Source organism: Carcharhinus amblyrhynchos, chromosome 11 (assembly GCF_965287045.1).
Source record: "Carcharhinus amblyrhynchos chromosome 11, sCarAmb.v2.hapA, whole genome shotgun sequence".
In the NCBI taxonomy this organism is placed as follows: domain Eukaryota; kingdom Metazoa; phylum Chordata; class Chondrichthyes; order Carcharhiniformes; family Carcharhinidae; genus Carcharhinus; species Carcharhinus amblyrhynchos.
The window spans coordinates 80,552,546-80,573,050 of record NC_137334.1 but is presented as its reverse complement, the minus strand read 5'-3'; the positions used below and the strand labels follow the sequence as shown (position 1 = coordinate 80,573,050).

Below are 20,505 nucleotides of genomic sequence, written 5' to 3'. Positions count from 1 at the left end.
ATTTAACGCAGAGTTAAGTATGGTCAGGAGAATGAGGGGAGGCAAGCTAAAAGTGAGGGGCATAATTCTAACAGTGCAGGAGCAGAGGGATGCGGGGGAAACCCTCCAGGTTTCCTGCTAACATGCGCGCTTAGTCCTAATTTGGGAGAATTGCAGCCTACGTTTTCATGAGAATCCCAGTATGGATTGTAAACTTCAAAGACATGTTTTTCTCAATAGTCATCGAGTTAGATGACATCTGGAAATAGGACAGATGGAGAGAATGTAACTGATTTTACCAACCAGTTGTATTTGAAAGCAGTTCAAGAAACACAAGAATATAGCTGTTTGACCAGCAGTGCAAGACTCTGGAGCATCTGGCAAATGAGCTCATCATTTTGGGACCCTGAAAATTTCAGGAAACAGGTCCCACAGTTGGGAAGTCAGACAACCAAGGCAGTGCATCCATTAAGTAAGGTATTTGTTAAGGCAAGATGAAATAAGAATCTTCAGAAACCAGAAAGTTGAATGTCATGAGAAATTAGGCTTTTTGAAATGCAACCAAGTGGATCACAAAGCAAATGAATGTTAGGAGAATGAACAACTGCCTGATCTCTAGTCTGACCTGGTGACATCTAGTGCCTTCTGAACCTTGGCCTGTACAGAACCGAGCAAATCAGCACCCATCTTCTTTAAAAGCTGAGTTAGGAGCACAAACAGCCAATCCTGCAGGTCTTCCTTATGGATAATGATGAAATCTACTAAAGTTTCCAAAAACATGCTGAATACCTACAATAAAAAGAAAAATGTATTAGGATGTTTGTTGGTATTTGGGAGCAATGACATTGCCATGCATCAAGAAAGCATTATAACCAAAACAGTCTGTATGTAGAAACAACCTGGCAACCTTCCAAAAATTAATTTGTAATTAATGACAAATGTAGTTAAGAAAGAATGATTTATTTTGATGTAGTAGTAAAGCAGATGCAAGATGGCTGGATATAAAATTGAAGTACTCTATTCTGTGCTAATATTATCCATTAGCCACATGAACTTGAAGTAAAAACCTTCTTAAAACGTGATGCGATATCTATTAGTTACGGTTCACAGTGAATACTGTACTTAAGGGGACAGATCTTTTCATTTGAAATTTTCTTTTAATTTTTCACATTTTTAAAGAATCAGTTATTGGACCTTTCAATATATAAAATAAAAATTGCCTCCACCTGGTGAAAGTCAACATTGTTAATTGTCTGGGAATAAACAGCAAGAAATACCTCACATTGCCTTATTACTACCACTGGGCTCCAAATATTTCAAAACTAGTACAATATCAATGTTGCACTTAGAATCCAATTAAACAAAAATCTGGCAATGCCTCCTAAATTTCAGCTGATGTTCCTAATATTCAGAAAAATAATCTGAAGTGGACCAACACTTAATGGCAGTAGATAGGCACCCTGTTGTTACAAACTGATCATGTGTTTTAGAATATACCTTTAGTTTTCTGAACATACCTTACAGGTTCTAGGTTTAAAAGGTCAAAATAGAGAGCTCAAAATAGCAGGTAGGCTTACTTAGCTAAAAAAACTGAGAGGTGTGTGCCAGAATTGTACCACCTCTCCCGCCCGAGGCTCATAAGATTCCACCCAAGGCCAACGGAGAATGCCGTTCTGCGAGCCTGCAGTAAAATTCCGGCAGTGATGTCTGCAATGTTTGCAACGAAATGTGGTCCAGAGAAATGTTTTTTGTTTCAGCGACAGAGCTAAATTAATTTGAAAACATTCAGGCAAACCCGAAACTCAAATAAACCCTGAAACATGCATTTGCATGTACTGGAAGCCAGTTATATTAACACACAAGGCCTGTTCTTTGCAGACAACAAGAACTTGTGCACATGCCACATCTGTTTCATTACCAGAGCTATGCCATGACCAATCAGGACATGCAGCTTGGTTTAAATTTCAAACAATACTTGGCAGTTATCTGTCAGTCACCATCAACTGGTGCATTCTCTTAGCAATGCTTTTAACAATCAGAGTCCATTTGCCTTCAGCATTCTCTTCTCATATGTGATTTTCCCCTTGTACTGGTATCCGTGCAAAGTGTCCTGATAAGTGCAAAATGAAAAGCTTCAACATCAAGTTCTGTACTACCAAATGACTGTATGTAAACCCTTAAGTGTTGAAAATCCATCTACTTCATCAGATGGAAAACAAAATTGTAAATAAGGGATAATGAATTTAAAAGGTTGGTTAGAGGACAACTGAGATTAGATTGCATCATCATGGAGATGGATAGAGTTTAAGAAGGTTCTTTGGTTCCAGTATATCCGAGTGCTTGTTAGAAAAGTTAGCTGCACTTTGGACCGGAGGCGGTTTGCAATTGGCTGAAAAAAGATTGCTAATGTAAATGACAAATAGATAGGTCCTCACTGTTGTAAAGCACTAATTTCAGCATTGACTGTGCAGAAGGCAAATGAAACTTAATCTCACTTTGCATCCTGAGGGAACAGAAGTTGGAATATTGTCTAATTTGAAGCTAGTAGAAGAATCTAATGGAAGTACAAGCCCAAACTCTCTCCTCATATGTCAACCCTTTCATCCCTGGAATCAATGTGGTAAACCTCCTCTGAACTGCCTCCAATGCCACCACATCCTTCCTCAAATAAAAGGAGACCAAAACTGGACACAATACTCCAGGTATGGTCTTACCAACCCCTATATAACCTTTATACTAACACCCAATACTAACTTTTAAGTGGGCCTCACAGTGTCTTACTGCAAAAGAAAGTGATCAACTAAAGCAGCTTGGATGTACTGAAAAAGTGACCAGAACTGAGCTATTCCAAATCAAGAGATGGTAAATGAGAAATTTTATCTTGGAGAATAGAGAATACTGGAGAAGAATTAAAGGTCATCTCCAGAGGACTGTGGCATGCCTATGGGTGATCCCCACAGAAAAGAAAAAGGAACATAGGAATTAGGAGCAGAAGTAGGCAAGTTCAGCCCATTCGAGCCCACTCCACCGTTCAATCAGATCATGGCTGATCTCTCCCTGGTTTCAAATCCACCTCCCCACCTGTTCCCCATATCCCTCTTTTCATTAGAAAACATTCATCTCCCTCTTGAAACAATTCAACAATTCAGACTCCACCACGCTATGGGGCAGTGAGTTCCATAAATTCACCACCTTCTGAGAAGTAGTTCCTCCCCATCTCTGTTTTAAATCTACCGCCTCGCAACCTATACCTGTGATCTCTTATTCTAGATTCCGCACAAGAGGGAACAATTGGTCTACGTTTACCTTATCAATCCCTTTAACAATTTAATCTATCTCGATCTGACACCCCCCCCCCCTTACTTCTAAACTCCAGTGAATAAAAGCCCAAACTGTTTAATTTCTCCTCATACGTCAACTCCTTCATCTGGAGAATCTTCTCTGAACTGCCTCAAATAGGGCATCCAAAACTGGATGCAATACTCCAGATGTGGTCTTACCAACACCCTATACAACACTCCAGATGTGGTCTTACCAACACCCTATACAACCTTTATACCAACACCTTATACTAGCTTTTAAGATTGATAATGTTTTATAAGAGAATTCTTGGAGGAAGACATAAACCTGAGCGAATAACAAATGTAGTTTGTTAAGCCACATTATTAAATTTAAAATATTTATTTTAATTCATTATTTTATGTACAATAGTTTATTTTGCTAAAAAGTGAAATCATGTGGCGCAGTTCCATTGGTTAAAATGAGGCATTTTTTTCAATGTCAACAATCCTTAACTAGATTGTAAATTATAAATTTGCACTTATCGCAGCAACTAATTGATATTTATTATTCTTCAATCAGATTTTAAACTAACTTTTCCTCAGAAAATGAAAAGGTACTTCAAGGGTCCTGTTATATGTTAGTTTGTGATAAGCAGTAAAAGCAACACTTACTCTCTGTTGTGAGTTCCAACAAAGGACAGGACATGCAAGAAAACAAACCATTGATTAATGCATTAGATTTAAAAGCAACTGTGCTTCGCAATGGTTACTGATGTTCATTAATCATTTCATAATACACAGGCTTTTAGATAAAGCTGTGCAAATTACAAACAATTTCTCACATCCGCCAGTTCTGTCTGCATGCCAAAATACACATTCCAGTATATCTTTCAAATCATTTATTGTGCTTTAATTTTCTAGAACTAAAAAATGTAACAATCACTTTTGCAGAATATTTTTAAAATAGTGTGTGTAAACTGCACCAACATTCGATAAATGGGCTGTCTTTTGAACTTGGGTCTAAGCAAAATCCTTTCAGGAAATTGGATGTTAAATTTAAAAAATCTGCTTCATAATTATAATTCTACTTGCTGCAAGCAACACACATGTTATAACTGTAAAGGGATTACTGAATAAATACTTCCAAAGTTGAATCATTATTTGAAAATATGCAAGTTGATTTTTTTTAAAAAGAACAATAATCTTTTTAAACATTGCATCCAAATGTCCTGTATTGCCACAAGTGAGGAAATTAAAAAAAAGCATATTATGCTCCATTTATAAAAACATTGCATGCATTCACACAAAACACAAAGCTGATTACATGTACATGCAAGAAGCTGGTTGCAAAAACTTGCTTTCGTAGAAGTTACCTTGCTATGAGGATCTGCAAACATACGAGTGAAGATCTCACATAATCTTTTCAATTCAACACGGCTGTAAAGTAAATGAAGAAAAATGTGCAGATCAAGAGTTTATTAAAAGCTTTATATTAAGTCATATTAGGTCATGCAAGATGCTTGGAAACCTCTTTTTTTCCCTAGAGATACAAATAACAGCATTGGAAACAAGAAATAAAATTCTGCCCTTTATTAAAAATTTTTAATACATTTGAACAGAATAATTTTGATTTTCTGTTGTCATTTTAAAAGACCTTCAGGTATTTAATGAACAATTGCTCACTTCTATAAAATTTTCTTTAATTGGGAAATTTCATACGAAAGTCACAATAACAATTACATATAACTTATTTATTGGGAGACAGTGGCATAGTGGTAACATCACTGACTAGTAATCCAGAGGTCTGGGCTATTGTTCTGGAGACAAATGTTGAAATACCACCAAGGCAGCTAATGGAATTTAAATTAAACTAATAATCTGGAACTGAGTCTCTGTCATCAAGATATGAAACCATTGTTGATTGTTGTTAAAACAAAACTGGTTCACTAATGCCCTTTAGGGAGGGAAATCCACCATCTTTACTTGATCTGGCCTACTTCAGAACCACAGCAAAGTGGTTGACTCTTAACTGCTCTCTGAAATGATGGGACAAGCCACTCCGTTCAAGGGCAATTAGGGGTGGGCAACAAATGTTGCTCTCAGAGATACCCTCATCGCATGGAAGAATAAAAAAATTCAAGAAATTGTATTTCAAAGTTTATGGGCAAATTAACTCAGATTTTACTCAACAACTCTGCGCTAAATGTTGCTTTGATGGATTGAAACACTCACCTAGATTTCCTGATTCTACTAACAGTACTAATCCATTTCAAGTTAAAGAAAACAGTAATGCTGACTGGAAAATCCCAAACTTGAATCAGTCTAACTTACACCACCTTCATATTCAGATAAATAAAAAGACTTCCTAAAAATGCTAAGTTATTACAGTGATGGATTCTAACATACCCAGGTTATTAAAATAATCAAGTGGTTTAAGAAACTGAGTTGAAAAGATCCTACAACATGATAATATCTTTTACAGAACCTTACCTTAAAGTCCTCTGACTTTTTAATAGATTTTGAAGGCCGACAAGTCCTTCTTTCCTCTCGGACCAATTTGAGCTTGCACAGTGGTTTAGAACCTCGGCCACATCCTCTGTCTGGCGCAAGTAGTGTGGAATGCCTCCATTCCTGGAGCCATAAGACCGCTCTGAACAAGCACTAGATGCATCGCTGTTTGCATCATCATCAGAGTACATTCCATATGGCTCATATCGCCTTCTGACAGGCTTTTTCTAAAAGTAAAAATAAGCAATGTTTTATTCATCTCCTATATATCTCATACACAAAAACAAAACATACCCTGTATGCTAACTTCTTGCGTTCCTTGTACAAGGACACGCAATCTCTCTGAACATCCACACAATTTTTCATCTTCCAAAAAAAATGTTTTAATTCTTTGACCGAAGTGATTAACTTCACACTTCATTACATTATATTCCTTTTCATCTCATTAATCTGTTGATATCTCTTTGGAACCTTTTCTTTCCCTCCCCACGACAACTTTCCAACTAGTTGTACGTCATCAGCAACCTTAATACATTGCTCACTGTCTCTTCATCCAAATTAATATAAATTATAAATAATTGAGGACCCAGCACTGATCCTTGGGGCGCTCCATTATTCACTGGCTCCCAACCTGAAAGTGCTCTGTTTCTACCCACTCTTTGCTTCCCATCTATCCATGCTGGTATATTATCCCCGACTCCATGAATCCTTATCTTATGCCAACTGGCACTGTCAGATGGGCAATGCCCAGCTATGTCCCTGACCACCAGGGACTATTCTTATTAAACTCTGTCCCACATCTTTAGATTGTCCTAATGCCTTGACTTCTGTGTTTGGATTTCTCTTGAACTCGAACCCCCACTAGCTTGAAGCCTTGTTCACAGACACTGGTCTCAGCCCATTTTAACTGAAGCCCATCCCAACAGAATAGCTCATTCTTCCCTGAGCAATAACATCAGTGCTCATGAATCAAAATCCTTCTTCCCACACCAACCACGCGTTTACTTTTCTAATCCACCTGACCCTACGCTAATTTATACATGGCTCAGGGAACAACCCAGAGATGATTATCTTTGATATTCTGTGATTTAATTCAGCTCCTCAGTTCAAGTTCTCTTAGCAGAATATCATTCCTGGTTCTGTGCCTTTGGTTCTACAGTCACTCATTGCATTCACCTTATGGTCATTCACCTCATCTACATAGGCAGTTAGCACTCCATTAGACAAAGTCAGGGGCTGAAGCTTTTCCAACTCCACATGGTGAATGTGCATAACTGCCTAACTTCTAGTCACATCCTCCTGTCCCTGACCATTTACAAACCCTAAAGTTTGGCCTAGCCGAAGGGGTATGACAACCTTCTGGAAGCACGCAGCTAACTCTTCCCCTTCCTGATGTCTTGCAATGCCTCCAGCTCAATGACTCTGAGTCAAAGTTCTTCTGTTTTCTTCGTACTACAAAATATAGCGAGTCATAAATTGACCTGCTTGAATGTATATCTTTAAATACTAGTACTTGTTTTGGGGACAGGGGATGTTTTCCTGCCAGAACCCATTGGGAGCCACTTTAGCCTAACCGACCCAGTGAGCAACCATCCAGAACAGATCCACTGACCATTTTACACCCTGTCTGGTTTTACTGACCACTGACATCAAAAATCAGGCAGGGTATAATAACAAACACCAAATCCATCCTATTGACTCCCCACCAGATGAGTTAGGTTAAAATGAACCCCATTCTTTTTGGCTATTAAATTAATCCATCATTTGCATTATTTTTAAAATAATTAGTATCATGCTATAATGCATAAAACAACAGATCTTTAGAGATAATAGTGTGGAATGTGTCTCCTTGTGTTCTCATTAAGGTTATGAGCATTTGTGCTGAAGATTGAACAGGAGATTACCAACCCAGGAACAGTTTTCTGCTTTGGGTCCAGATCTACTGAAGACCAGCAAAAAGTAGAACAGCAGAAGCTGGAAATCTTAACAAGAGATCAACAAAATGCTGGAAATAAGCAGCACCTGTGGGACACAGGCAAAATAACAATTCACGTGTGCACCCTTCTTCAAAATAGCTTTTAAAGATTCTGACTAGGCTGCTGTGTTTTTCCAGTATTTTCTATTTCTGCTTCACCAAGGACTGGGTTGAGATTAGCCAAGCTAACTTCCAATTAGATGCTAATTGTCAACAGATGAAAGTTTCACCACCCCAGTCTAGTTGTCGTGCATCTAATATAGACCTCATGAATACTCCAGTAGCATTGAGGCTTCAATGCTCTGTAATATGACAACAAACAATAATAAAGCCCAAGACATCCACAGCTCTATATACAATGTACCTCTGATCTGTTATTTGTATGCATTTGGTCTAACATGCTGAAGAATAAAAACAGCAAAGCAACAACAGAATGATTGGTGAAGAAAACAGGATCAAAAAGCACTACTACCTTAGTCCTGGAGTCTCCTAATAGCTGATTGCAGGAAAACAATTTTGAGGGGAAAAAGTACAAAGAATCATGTCAAAAGGAGAATAATTGAATATATTCATTGCAGAACGATGAATTAATTAAAGCAAATTAAACATAACAGCAAAAGCATTTGAAAGATGATTCTGAGATGCTTACTTTCAGAAATGTTTAAATAAATGGATGCAAGAAAAGTACCAAAATCCTGCTACCATACCAAGAAATGACATGAATATAAGAACATAAGAAATAGGAGCAGGAGTAGGCCATCTAGCCCTTCGAGCCTGCCCCGCCATTCAATAAGATCATGGCTGATCTGTCGTGGCTCAGTTCCACTTTCCCGCCCTCTCCCCATAACCCTTAATCCCCTCTCTTATCAAGAGCCCATCAACCCGCTTCTTAAAAATATTTAGCGAGGCAGCCTCCACCCTTCAACGAATATGGTAGAGGATGGCCAACGTTCATCGTGCCTTTGTGCAGGTCAATGACAGAATAATTACATTTGTTTCTTCTCTGACAAGGTAATCTTGTACTCTATGAACGTGTATAAATTGTAGCAACTACAGAATCAGGATTCATCCCAAAGCAGTAGCCTAATCGTATCTCTATTTAATGCCATCAACATTAGAAACTGATGCCACATACTTTAATTTTGTTTCATTTAAATTGCATGGGGGTGGAGAGAGTGAGGATCCCTAGATTCCCCATCATGGCCTCAAGTTCTAAGATGTGGAGACGCAGAGCGAGGAAGAGAAGAGCAAGATCACCACATGGGATAAGGAAAGAGAGCAAGGTGGAATTGAGAGGAAAGGATGAGAAGTGAGCAAGGAGGAAGAGCGGTAAGACAGCAAGATAAGAGTGGAAACAAGAGAAAAGAGAATTAGGAATCCAATTCCTGCCACAGCAAGGCAATGTTATGAAAAAAAAGCAACTGCTAACTCCAAGAACAGCAAGGCACTGCACCCAACATCTGAATTGTGAAAAAAAGAGAATCTACAGGAATGTTATCTCTAGAAAAAAATGAAAAATTATTTACACTCACTTGACGATGATGTGCTTTACTACTGAATAAGATTCGCATGAATGAGGGCAAACTTGGACATGTTACTGGATGGTAGCCATTATATATGGATTTATAATGCCACAAGCAGATAAGAATCTTAGGAAAGACTGGTTGTTGATAGAGACTGTGAGCTGGTACTGTACCAATATTGTAACAAGTGCAAAACTGTCCCAAACACAATTAAGTCACAAATTCCATCATTCAGCAACATAACACGGTCAAGAAAACACAACTCTATGTAACAATAATCTGATAAAAGTATTGGAATGATGAACAGTTAAAGAAAACAAACAGTAATCGCATTTCAAAAAAGGTACAGTTTTTTAAGGCTAGACTTCTATTTCAGGTCTGCAACTACTCAATTATTTATTACCAAGGCATCTGCAACTGCAGCCTCCACCTCTGTGCTTGTATTGAGAACCCTCATGGCATTAACTGTGGGTGGCAACCGACCAGCTTGTCCAAGCCCATATCGATCTAATAAAAGTCAAAATATAAAGGGTCATTAAAAAGGAATTTTGTTTCTAAAATTATACCAGCTTGGGCCAACAAGATGATTCGCGACAGATAGCTTTGACTATGCTATTTAAAGTTGCAACACAACACATGCTACCTTAAAATCAGAAATTATTTCTTACCCCACTATCACCCAAACGAGCTTCAGCAATCACGAAATTAAAACAGCCATGAAAGTTTGGCCAATGATCCTGGAGAATGTTGAATTTTATTTCTAATAACATATTGGAATCATTTTCAAATAGGAGGAAATAAATATTTGGTTTGAATGCATTTGGCACTAACATTTGTAATATTTGCACTAGGTTATTGAGGGTTTCATTTCAATCCGAGTATGCAAAAAAGGGATAACTGCTGGACTCAGTAGGGTCTGTGTGGGAAAGCTGCTTAAAAATATATTTAACATAAAGGCTTGGATGAAGGGCAGTGTTCTATGGTGAGTCAGAAAATAGTAATATGTAAACTTATATATTTATTAGTGTGACAAGTTGGCTTGCATTAGCACTGCAATAAAGAAGTTACTTAGAAAATCCCCTAGTCATCACACATTGACACCTATTTGGGTGCACTGAGGGAGAATTTAGCATGGCCAATGCACCTAATCAGCATGTTTTTTGGATTGTAGGAGGAAACCGGAGCACCCAGAAGAAAACCACACAGACATGGGGAGCACATGCAGACTGTGCACAGTGATTCCCAAGCTGGGAATCAAACCCCTGTCCTTGGTGCTGTGAGGCAGCAGTGCTAACTACTGTGTTATTGCGCCATCCTATATTTGTAGAAAGTAATTATTTTAATTGTTGTGAATTTAACTACATCCTCAAACTCTATGAGACTGAACATGTCTTTCTATACAAAGTTCGCCCATTAAGTCACATTATGCCTGGATTCACCCAAGGCTCAGTGCCAGGGACCCAAGGGAACTTGGGTCCCTGGCATTGGGAGGCAGCGGTGCTAACCGTTATGCCACTGTTTCAAATGACAGGGGATTGAGCAACAATAGGCAAGTTGAAAACAGAAGAAATTTGTTGTCTATATATCAAAAGCATCTATCTGTGCAACACCACTGAGGACATTTGGATCTTTCACAGAATTCTACAGTGCAAAAAGGAGGCCATTTGGCCCATCAAGTCTGCACCAACCACAATCCCACCCAGGCCCTATCTCCATAACCCCATGTTTTTACTCTAGCTAGTGCCCCTGACACCAAGGAGCAATTTAGCATGGCCAATTCACCTAACCTGCACATCTCTGGATTGTGGGAGGAAACTGGAGCATCTGGAGGAAACTCACTCAGACTCAGGGAGAATGTGCAAACTCCACACAAGCCAGGAATTGAACTTGGGTCCCTGGCACTGTAGGACAGCAGTGCAAACCACCGTGCCACCATGCTTTTGACTTTTTCAATGTATTTGCTGAAAGAAACTGAAACTCAAAATACATCTTTAAATGCTAATTAGATTGCTTGAGCATCCGAAAAAGAGGGCTGATCGCAAATGATCAAACTTGATTTTTAAAATTTGAGCTGAACCTGGTCTATGATCAACTGATATGTATTGAAGAAACATTTTATTACAGAAGGCCCAATCCTTTCATGCAGGCAGATGGGCAGGATAGCTCCACGACTGGAGTGTAGTGTAGGCATTAAATTCAGTAGCCGTGACCATGAGCAGCATCACTGGCATTAATCAATTACCTGCATTCGTAATAAAAGTTGTGTGGATTCCAACAGCAATACTGCCAACAAATACACATTCAGAAATATTGATATTGGAAGCCATTCAAGTATTTGAGCTCTTAGAAGAATGACTGCTGCTCATCACTTAACTTTATTGGAATATCCAGGGTCAAATCACCTCTTGTACATGACAGAGGTTGAAAAATGCACCACCATGTGCAAATTAGGGGCACTCAAGCTGGGATGGTATGGGAAGGCAGGGAAAGAAAGGGCAGAAGGAAAAAAGACAGCACTTATCGGCCACTGAGGGTAATGTCTCACTCAATCATCTGTGCAAATTCAGAACTCTAACAAAAGCCAGATTACATTGAGAGTGTGTTACAAAAGTTGCACACAATCACTGTCAGCACTGCAATCTTGTTGTATTTATCATTATAGCAAGGGATAGTATTTTTCCATTAATTTATTACATAATAGAGTGGATCTGCATTTAATACAATTCTGTCTTATTTTGCTGCAGAAAGGATTCTGGAGCATGGGTTTTATTACCTTAAAAGGAAAATGAACTGATATCCTGCAAAAATTATTCATTTTGCTTTGAATGTCATGATCAAGCTGACAACATGTTACAGGTGGTGCAGCATAATTCAAATCCATAATCCAGACAAAAGAATTAGTACAAACGTGGACGAAGAATGGAGGCAGCAAAGAATGGAGGTGATAGAAGTAAAAAGATTATACATGGCTCTCAGGATAATCCAGATTTGATGGTCCAATTAGCTTTCACACACCAGATGATCCCTGTTTTTAAAGTACCCAATTATTACTGGTTTAATGAGCTTTTAGCTGTTAACTATTTCAAGGAAATTATGAATTTTGAGATAGATTTTCAATTTGCTATCCAGACATTAAATTGGTTTTATGGATTATAGAAACCACACATTTCTCGTATCCAGTTTTACACCAGTAAGAAGTTGAAAATTTACCACATGAAGCTGTGCATTGACATATTTGTAATGAACTGGATATTAAACCTATGCTGACCAATAAGCTTAGAATCTAACTGCTAAATTATCCAAAAGCATTCCTGGTTGAAATGATTGGTATTAATGTATAAAAGGTAGAAAACCTGTTGTTAGTAATTTTTCAGGACATCAACATGACTAAATACAAACGAAATAGAAAAAACATTTTTGCTAATCTACCTTAATAATCAACCTATTGTCAATTTCACAATTGCAATAAAGCTATACTTCCACTTTGCATTTATGACAAAAAGTGGGCTTGTTGATGGCAGCTGCTTCACAGTACTTAATAAATATTTTATACAGTCTGTGACCCAACTCACATCCTCGATTTCAACAACGGATATCTGCCTGAAAATTAAAACAATCAATCCTTGCAAGGATAAAAATAAAGACAGTTGGCATAAAGTAACATAAATTAGTCATGACTACCACAGTACAATATGAAATGCCATATTTCACCAGGAAATATTAATGGTGGAACTGAAAGAATGAAAACTGTGCACACTACGACAAAAAAAGCTCCATGAAGTCTACAACTTGGCAACCATAATTGTCATCTTTCCCAGAGAGCACAAACACTTTTCTTCGGTTCACACTCCACTCAAAACCATATTGGATGATCATAACTTTACTTCTTAGATGTTTGTGTGACTGTAAAGATTACAATACTTTTGTTCCAACTTTTTTCATTACAGTTTTGTAAAAACAACAATTATGATTGCTCCTTATATGTATGCAACGTAAAATGACCATTTGAAAAAAAGAATCGCCTGCAGTTAGAAAACCCCAATGACAATGGGAAGAGGAAAAAAATGGGGAAATTAGAACAAGCATGCAAACAGCACTTGTTCACCTGGCTGCCCAATAGAATCAGCAGTGGAGAGTGCGCTGGTAGACCTTGAGTGTCGACGAGAAGCTGGAAGCAAATGAAGGGGGAACACCCTGAGTTAACACATTTCCACATATCACTTTCAGCTACACAGGTGCCAATGCTATTTGGCAGTGAGAAAAAAAGAATTCAAGCCTTTTAAAAAAAACAAATCCAACAAAAAGGTGCTTCAGGTTGCTTTCAATAGAGAAAAATGTTTTGAGTTAAATAAATTTGAAACTTTTTCCTTTTAGACCACGAATACTTAACAGATATATAGTGTGAACCATGCCCTCGGGAAATAAATTGTTTTCAATTAAGATGACATTTTAAAAGTAATTAAATATCTTTCATGCCTTCGCTTTGCCAAAAGCAACATACTCTTTGATGGAATGAAGTTAAAAGGTTTGTTGCAAATTTAGCTCATGGTGCATTATGAAGCTGGATACCAAACACATTCAATGAAGTAGAACAATGCTGCGTGCAGATGATGCTTGCACTTCAAAGGGCATATATACGTTCCAAGTGGAGTGATATTAGTTAATTCATACACAGGTCAAACTTAGTTCCATTTGTTTTGAAAGAAAATCAATGCCACATACAGAAGAAGAACTCTAAAGTAATAGTAATTGAAGTTACGTACATGTCACAAGGGCTTTAACCCATTTACAGCCAGGAATTTTTCCTACTTGTAAAAGAATGTATACTTGAAATAAATTGTTGAGATTTTTAAAAAAATAAATGACAACAAAATTTGAAGATGAATAAATTCCTGAAATTTCAAAGGGAAACAGCATTACATTTACATGTATGATTTAAATTCAGGATAACAAATTAGAACTGGTAATCAAATCTACTTGTACATCTCAAAGAAACTGATCCAAAACATAAAAACACAGCCACGTGACTTTTATAAAATGTTCAACTGCAAAATGCAGGTTAAACTGCTTTTCATTGTCATGTTCTTTCAGAATTTTGAATCTTTCATGCAAGTTTTATTTCACAGTATTCTAAAGCTGATTTCTTACTTAACACATTGCAACAGCACCTGGTATTACATTAGTCACTTTTACAATTAACTTTATTGGGATGTTCATTCATGCATGAGTCTCATACAGCTCTGGAGTAAACTTGCCAAATTCACCAAGACCAACCATCTGGCAATAAAAGAAAACCACACTTACCAGGGTTTGGCTTTAAAATTTCCAGCAAGTCCATTCTAAAGTTTAACTGCTAACAATAAAGCTACTTCACAGCCCCCTTCGCCCAACAAGTCACCAAGGCCAATACTATGTAAATGCAAATAAAATCAAAACAGTTCAAAGCTACATGGAAATTTGGAGCAGTCTGCTATTGAGGAGAATGTTAAGTTTCTCACATTATTACAAGGTCCTCATTATCAAATACAAGACTCAGTTAGGCCCTGCAAGTCATTTCTGAAATTTAACAACATAGCTTATAATTTATCAGAGTGCTACATAGAACCCTACAGTGTAGGGGCCATTCAGCCCATCGAGTTGGCATCAACTCTTCAACAAGAGCATCCCGTCTAGATCCTATTCCCGTAACTCCAAGTACTTATCCTGTTAATCCCCCTAAATTACGCATCTCGGAACACAAAGGGGTAATTTAGCATGTCCAATCTGACTAACCTGCACATCTTTGGACTGTGGGAGGAAGCCCATGCAGACACAGGGAGAATGTGCAAACTCCTCACAGTCATCCAAGGCTGGAATTGTTGTGAGGCACCAATGCTAATCACTGGGAAACTGGGAAAGTACCAACAGATTTAAGAACAACTTTTTCCTTGCTGCCGTCAGACTTTTGAATGGAACCACCATTTCTCCACAAATTAGCTGTGACTGTAACACTATATTCTGCACTGTCTCCTTTCCTTAACTGTTTTACTCCTGGTCTCATAAGTCATTAATGAAGCAACTGAAAATGGTTAAGCCAAGGACTCTGTCATGAAGAACTCCTGCAGTGACAGCTTTAAACATAGGTATGATTCCCTTTGACCTCCACTGAATTCCACTGTCTTTGTTCTATTAGATCACCTTGATGCCATGTTTAGTCAATTGCTGTGCTAATGCCAATGCCAGCTTCTCTCATTTCCTTTGGTGTATAGCTCTTGCCTCCATGTTTGGGTCAAAGCTGCAATGAGATATGAAGCCAAGTAGCGCGAAACTGAGCAACTAGATATGAATGAGGAGACACTGCTTCATGGCATTACTGATGATTCCTGCTTCAACTTTTAACCTTAAATAAACGATTGATAGCCAACTGACAGAACAATTCTTGAAAGGATTTGTGCTTTCTTTAGAATAAGACATGGAAAATCTTCCACATTGGTAAATAAATGCTGTTTTGAAATATCTTAGCCAGCTCTACTGTTTAGGTCTTCAAAAATTTCATTTGTCAGAGTCCATAATCTTTGTTGCGTTCAGTCAATTATTAATGTCATGGGATGAGAAGATAATTGGCAGGACTCTTCAAATTTAAATTTGTACTTTGCCATGCTGGTATTTCAATTTCTGGGTTGCTGGTCCTGTACTATAAACAAAATGTTTAAATGTAAATTTACAGTCAGGCAAAACAAAGGTGTGATATTCTACAATTTTCATAGAGAGGGGTATAGGCTATTTGGCCTGACCAGTTCAGGTTGCAGTGTACCCACGTGCATTAGCAGATCTTAATCACATTTACTCAATGCATCTCCAAATCCCTTCAACTCCTTTTTCTTTATTCACCTATGCAATTTAATCTTTTCATCATTTATGCTGCAACCACTAACTCAAGAACAGCCTCATAACTTTCTGAAGTTTCGCCTGCCCTATGCTTTAAACCTCTTGCATTTAATCTTGTATCTATGGCTGCTAAGTTCTTGACACCCGAGAAGTGTCTGCTTCTGTCTACTTTGTCCCAGCTCATCTTAATTTTATTATTTCTGTTGTTTCATCCCATTAGCTGCATTGTCATTAAAATCGCCTGAGCCAACTGAGCTTTTAAATGTGCTGTCTTGCAACATTGAGTTCTGACGCGCTGTTGACTTTTACAACATACGTCCCTTGAAAATGCAATGTTACGTTATTGATGCTTACAGCTATGCAATTGACAAGTTTATGCATATATAGTATATAGGACAGTATGCATATATAATAAACTTCAAAAGATTATGGCTTATGATTCTTTGGAAAGTATATTTACACATTAGTCAAACCTGGCTTTACCATTATGAATGTACTGATTATTCAAATTCCGATCTCTTACATACGTATCAAACATTGAATCTCCAACGCTTGTTGTGCCACAATCTTTTCAGATAAGAGAACTGTCAGATCATTACCAATATGTTACTAACTACTGATTAATCTTCATATGTAAACAAAAATCACAAAGTAGTTTTTATTCTAAAGCAAACTTGCCAAATTGTCTAGTAGTGAAAGTTCTGAACTGCAAGAAACAGAACCGCTAGTTATAATATGCATAAAAGCAAATTACTGCAGATGTTGGAATCTGAGATCAAAAGAGAAAACACTGGAAAATCTCAGCAAGTCTGGCAGCATCTGTAAGGAGAGAAAAGAGCTGACGTTTGAGTCCAGATGACCCTTCAGAATCTGTATCCTCCTACTTTACTGTAGCAATCAGCAAAACATGTAGATATGAAAACAAAATCAACGTGATACTACACTTAATAATGCATCTCCACTAACCAGGCTTTAAAAGATATTTAATCCCGTTTATTCCACCAACTTGATCTTCAGAAATAACTTGTGATTACAAAGTTAAGTTCAGATAAGGAAGGCTGTTTGCTCCATCCATCGACAAAAATCACTGGAGAACTTCAGAATTTTTTAGATGACTCTAGTAACTTAAGACGGCAATATATAAAAGATACGATTTCTCTATCTAGCTTATCCCTTCCCAGAAATCTACAGCACCTCAAACAAAGCAGCTAACTGCCTCTTGAATGGTGGCGATTTTTGCATTTACTACTCAATCTTGAATTTGTTCCAGGTCTTTTTTTATTCTTTCATGGGACATGTGTCACTAGCAAGACCACCTTTTACTGCTCATTCTCCAACTGCCCTTGAACAGAGTAGCCTGCTCAGAGAGACATTAAAAATGCTGTGGGTCTGGAGTCACATGTAGCCAGGCAGGATTAGAGTGGCAGATCTCCTTCCCTAAAGGGCATTAGTGAATCAATTGGGTTTTTACGACAATTGATGATTTGCGACTGACTAGATTTTATAATTAATTGAACTTAAATTCCACCAGCTGCTGTGCTGTAACCTGAACCATTGTCTTGAGCATTGGGCCTCTGGATTGCTAGCCTAGTGACATTATCAATACATCACTGAGTCCTGAATAACCATGTCCTATATGAATAAGTGCATATTGATGTTATCCCCAATTTTCCTTTCATTACTTCACACTAATGTGCTTTTCTTAAAAAAAAAGAACAAATTTACATCTATGCCCATGGTGCTATTTAAATTAAACTTGGATCATGGTTTAATTAGATATTGGACTCTGGATTTAGGTTTACTATTCCAAATTACATTACCTTTTTAAGGTTTGGCTCATCTTTCCCCAACTTTTAAAGCTGAAGAATTTCTTCATAAGTCAATCTATTGACAAGAAGAATCAGGATCATGGCACAACTGTGCACAGCCTCAAGGACTTATGACATTTCAATTACATTTTAATGACAGGAATCCAGAGTCGAGAACAAAGACGTGATGAATGCTCAGACTACTATCACTTATAGCCCTCTTTGGTGTCTTCCTCAACTATTTTTACACAATTCACCAAATAAGCATAACTGTATTTTCCTTCAAATTAGCTTCCCTCTTTAGATTTGAGAGTTTTGAATGTTTACACATTCTGCTCTCTATAATTCTAATGATGAACACGAACTGGTTACTCGAGACAATGTATAAAATACTGGTGAGTGGAGCATATAAACTAAGAGGCATAAGATTATAAATATCTGTCCTGTTCAAAACTGCTTCAGCACTAATAAAGACGACAGAGGGCCCAATTTTACCATCAAGTCATGCCCCATTTTGGCCGCGAAAACTTGGTAAAATCGGGCGTGAGCCGAGTAACACGATCCATGCCCTTTCCCCCTTTACCAATGGCTGAAAATGGTCACTTTCCGGACCATGCCTGGAATGGGAGTGAAGCTGATTTAAATGCATTTGCATATCCAGATTCGGTGTGAACAGACATGGTCCACAAAGATCCGATTCGGGTGCTCCAGCTTCTGAGAAGTTAAGTTTAGAGCTTCTGGTGGCTTTATGACTCAGATCGATGATTTCAAGGTGAGTGGGTGGGTGGGGGTCAGGGGGTGCGCCTGTCAGATGGTTCTGTGGTTGGTAGGGGAGGGAGGGAGGCATGTCAGATGGCTCCCTGGTTGGGGTGGGGGGAAGCAGGTCAGATGACTGTCTGGTAGGGCGGAGGAGAAGGGGGAGAAAAGCAAGTCAGATGACTCCCTTTTTTTTGGGGGGGGAGATGGGTCAGGTGCTCTCTGGTTGTTGGGGGGGTGGGGTGGAAGGGGAAGCAGATCAGATGGTTCTCTGGTGGGGAAGGGGGAGGAAAATGTGTGTCAGATGGCTCTCCAGTGAGGGGCAGGGGAAGATAATCCACTGCCATCTGCATGCGATCCATGGTTGGGGAGGGGGTGGTGAGATAAGGGGGTCAGTTATGGTTGGGGTGGGACAATTCTGCAGGGCTCAGAGGGAGGCATTATCCAGCCCGGGAGCGATGTGACAGGAAAACGTTTTTATTTCTTTTTGACTGCGCATGCACAGTTGAAGGCTCCGATTGGAGCTGCAGTGTTTCAGCCGCTTTAAGCCCCACCCACAGGCTTCTGCAGAACGATTCAGAATCACTGATTTTGTTTTTCAGGCAGAGTGCGTATGGGGGCACCAGAGAACAGGTCTAAAAGTTGGATCCGAAACACTCCCAGATTCAAGTCTGCCTAGCACTTCAAATCAAAATGGTAAAATCAGGTCCAGTACATTCAATTCCTTGAACTTTGATTGACGTGTTCTCTCTTCCAGGGCAACACTTTACTTTGCTTCTTTACTTAATCCTGTAATTTCCAATTCCACACAAAATTGGGCTTTTCCAAATGACATCAATAAACCAGGTTTAACAGGTGTTAGGAGGTAAAGATCTTACACTCTCAGACATCCTCCTGATTAATTTCTAAAATTTTTAAAACTTGACAAAAGCTTTAAAAAGGCTGAAGCAATGTTCAGCTGTGACCTTGAACAAAAGAAACTTTCTAGCAGCATCAGAGAAGCTGACAACTCGTTATCTCTGAAGAGACACTAATGGTTCTGTGGGCTGCAGGAAGCAAATTCAACCGGATTCATACAAAGACATTTCAAAGCATTTCATAAATCAGATCTGACCACCGAAGTCTACTAGAGCAAAGGGTGCTACAACCTCCTCTCAAATTTTTAATGGCTGGAACATTACCAGTCTCAGGAACCTGAACAAAGGAATACAGGCCCTTTGTCAAAGGCAAAATGGAGAGATGGAGTCTTGTGATACGACAGGATTACTTCACAACTGAGTTGGAAAATTAAAACAACTTTTCTTTTCTTTGCAGAGAGGTGGTGAGCAGAAATCAGGGTTGTTTAAACTCCTTTCTATCAGAGATAAAGATATACAATCATTCAGACCCCTGTAAAATTAAAATGTGCACAGATTCAGGAGAAGCACTAAATTAAGGAAATGTCTAATTTGCTCTCCCTGCAATGAACTGTATGGCAGACAAAGATAACTCTAACTTTACCATATCCTTTTAATGTAACATTAATAAACTAAAATGACTAGGTGCTATTCTCAATCACTACCTGGATACAATGCCTGTCAAGTCTGCGTTAAATTCAGGACTTCACAATCAGAACAGTAAAGCAAAATGACTGACAGCAAAACTGTATGATTACTTTTCACACTGAAGATCTGATGGCCTTAGTATGCTTTGAAAAAAAAAGGGTAATTTCCACCCTTTCCAATATGTTACACGATAGGATTTATTTGATGACTGGCAGACAGCTTCATGTGATCAATGGAAGACCAAATTATAATTCAATTGTAACA

The 20,505-nt window shown here is 38.3% G+C and overlaps 1 protein-coding gene across 16 annotated transcripts in view; it reads right to left on the bottom strand.

Annotated features, from left to right (window-relative positions):
* The window catches only part of clasp1a (cytoplasmic linker associated protein 1a), a 258,110-nt gene that overhangs the window by 57,668 nt on the left and 179,937 nt on the right, over positions 1 to 20,505 (bottom strand). For 4 of the 16 annotated variants that reach the window (XM_080199456.1, XM_080199458.1, XM_080199468.1 and 1 more), the window contains 7 exons: positions 14,030 to 14,074; positions 13,372 to 13,434; positions 9,670 to 9,773; positions 8,216 to 8,239; positions 5,751 to 5,995; positions 4,634 to 4,697; positions 605 to 768 (listed from right to left, as the gene is read on the bottom strand). In XM_080199456.1, the coding sequence (XP_080055582.1) occupies positions 605 to 768; positions 4,634 to 4,697; positions 5,751 to 5,995; positions 8,216 to 8,239; positions 9,670 to 9,773; positions 13,372 to 13,434; positions 14,030 to 14,074 (709 nt within the window). The remainder of the gene's footprint in view (positions 1 to 604; positions 769 to 4,633; positions 4,698 to 5,750; positions 5,996 to 8,215; positions 8,240 to 9,669; positions 9,774 to 13,371; positions 13,435 to 14,029; positions 14,075 to 20,505) is intronic. The other 12 variants (XM_080199464.1, XM_080199470.1, XM_080199465.1 and 9 more) reach the window with 5 other exon arrangements.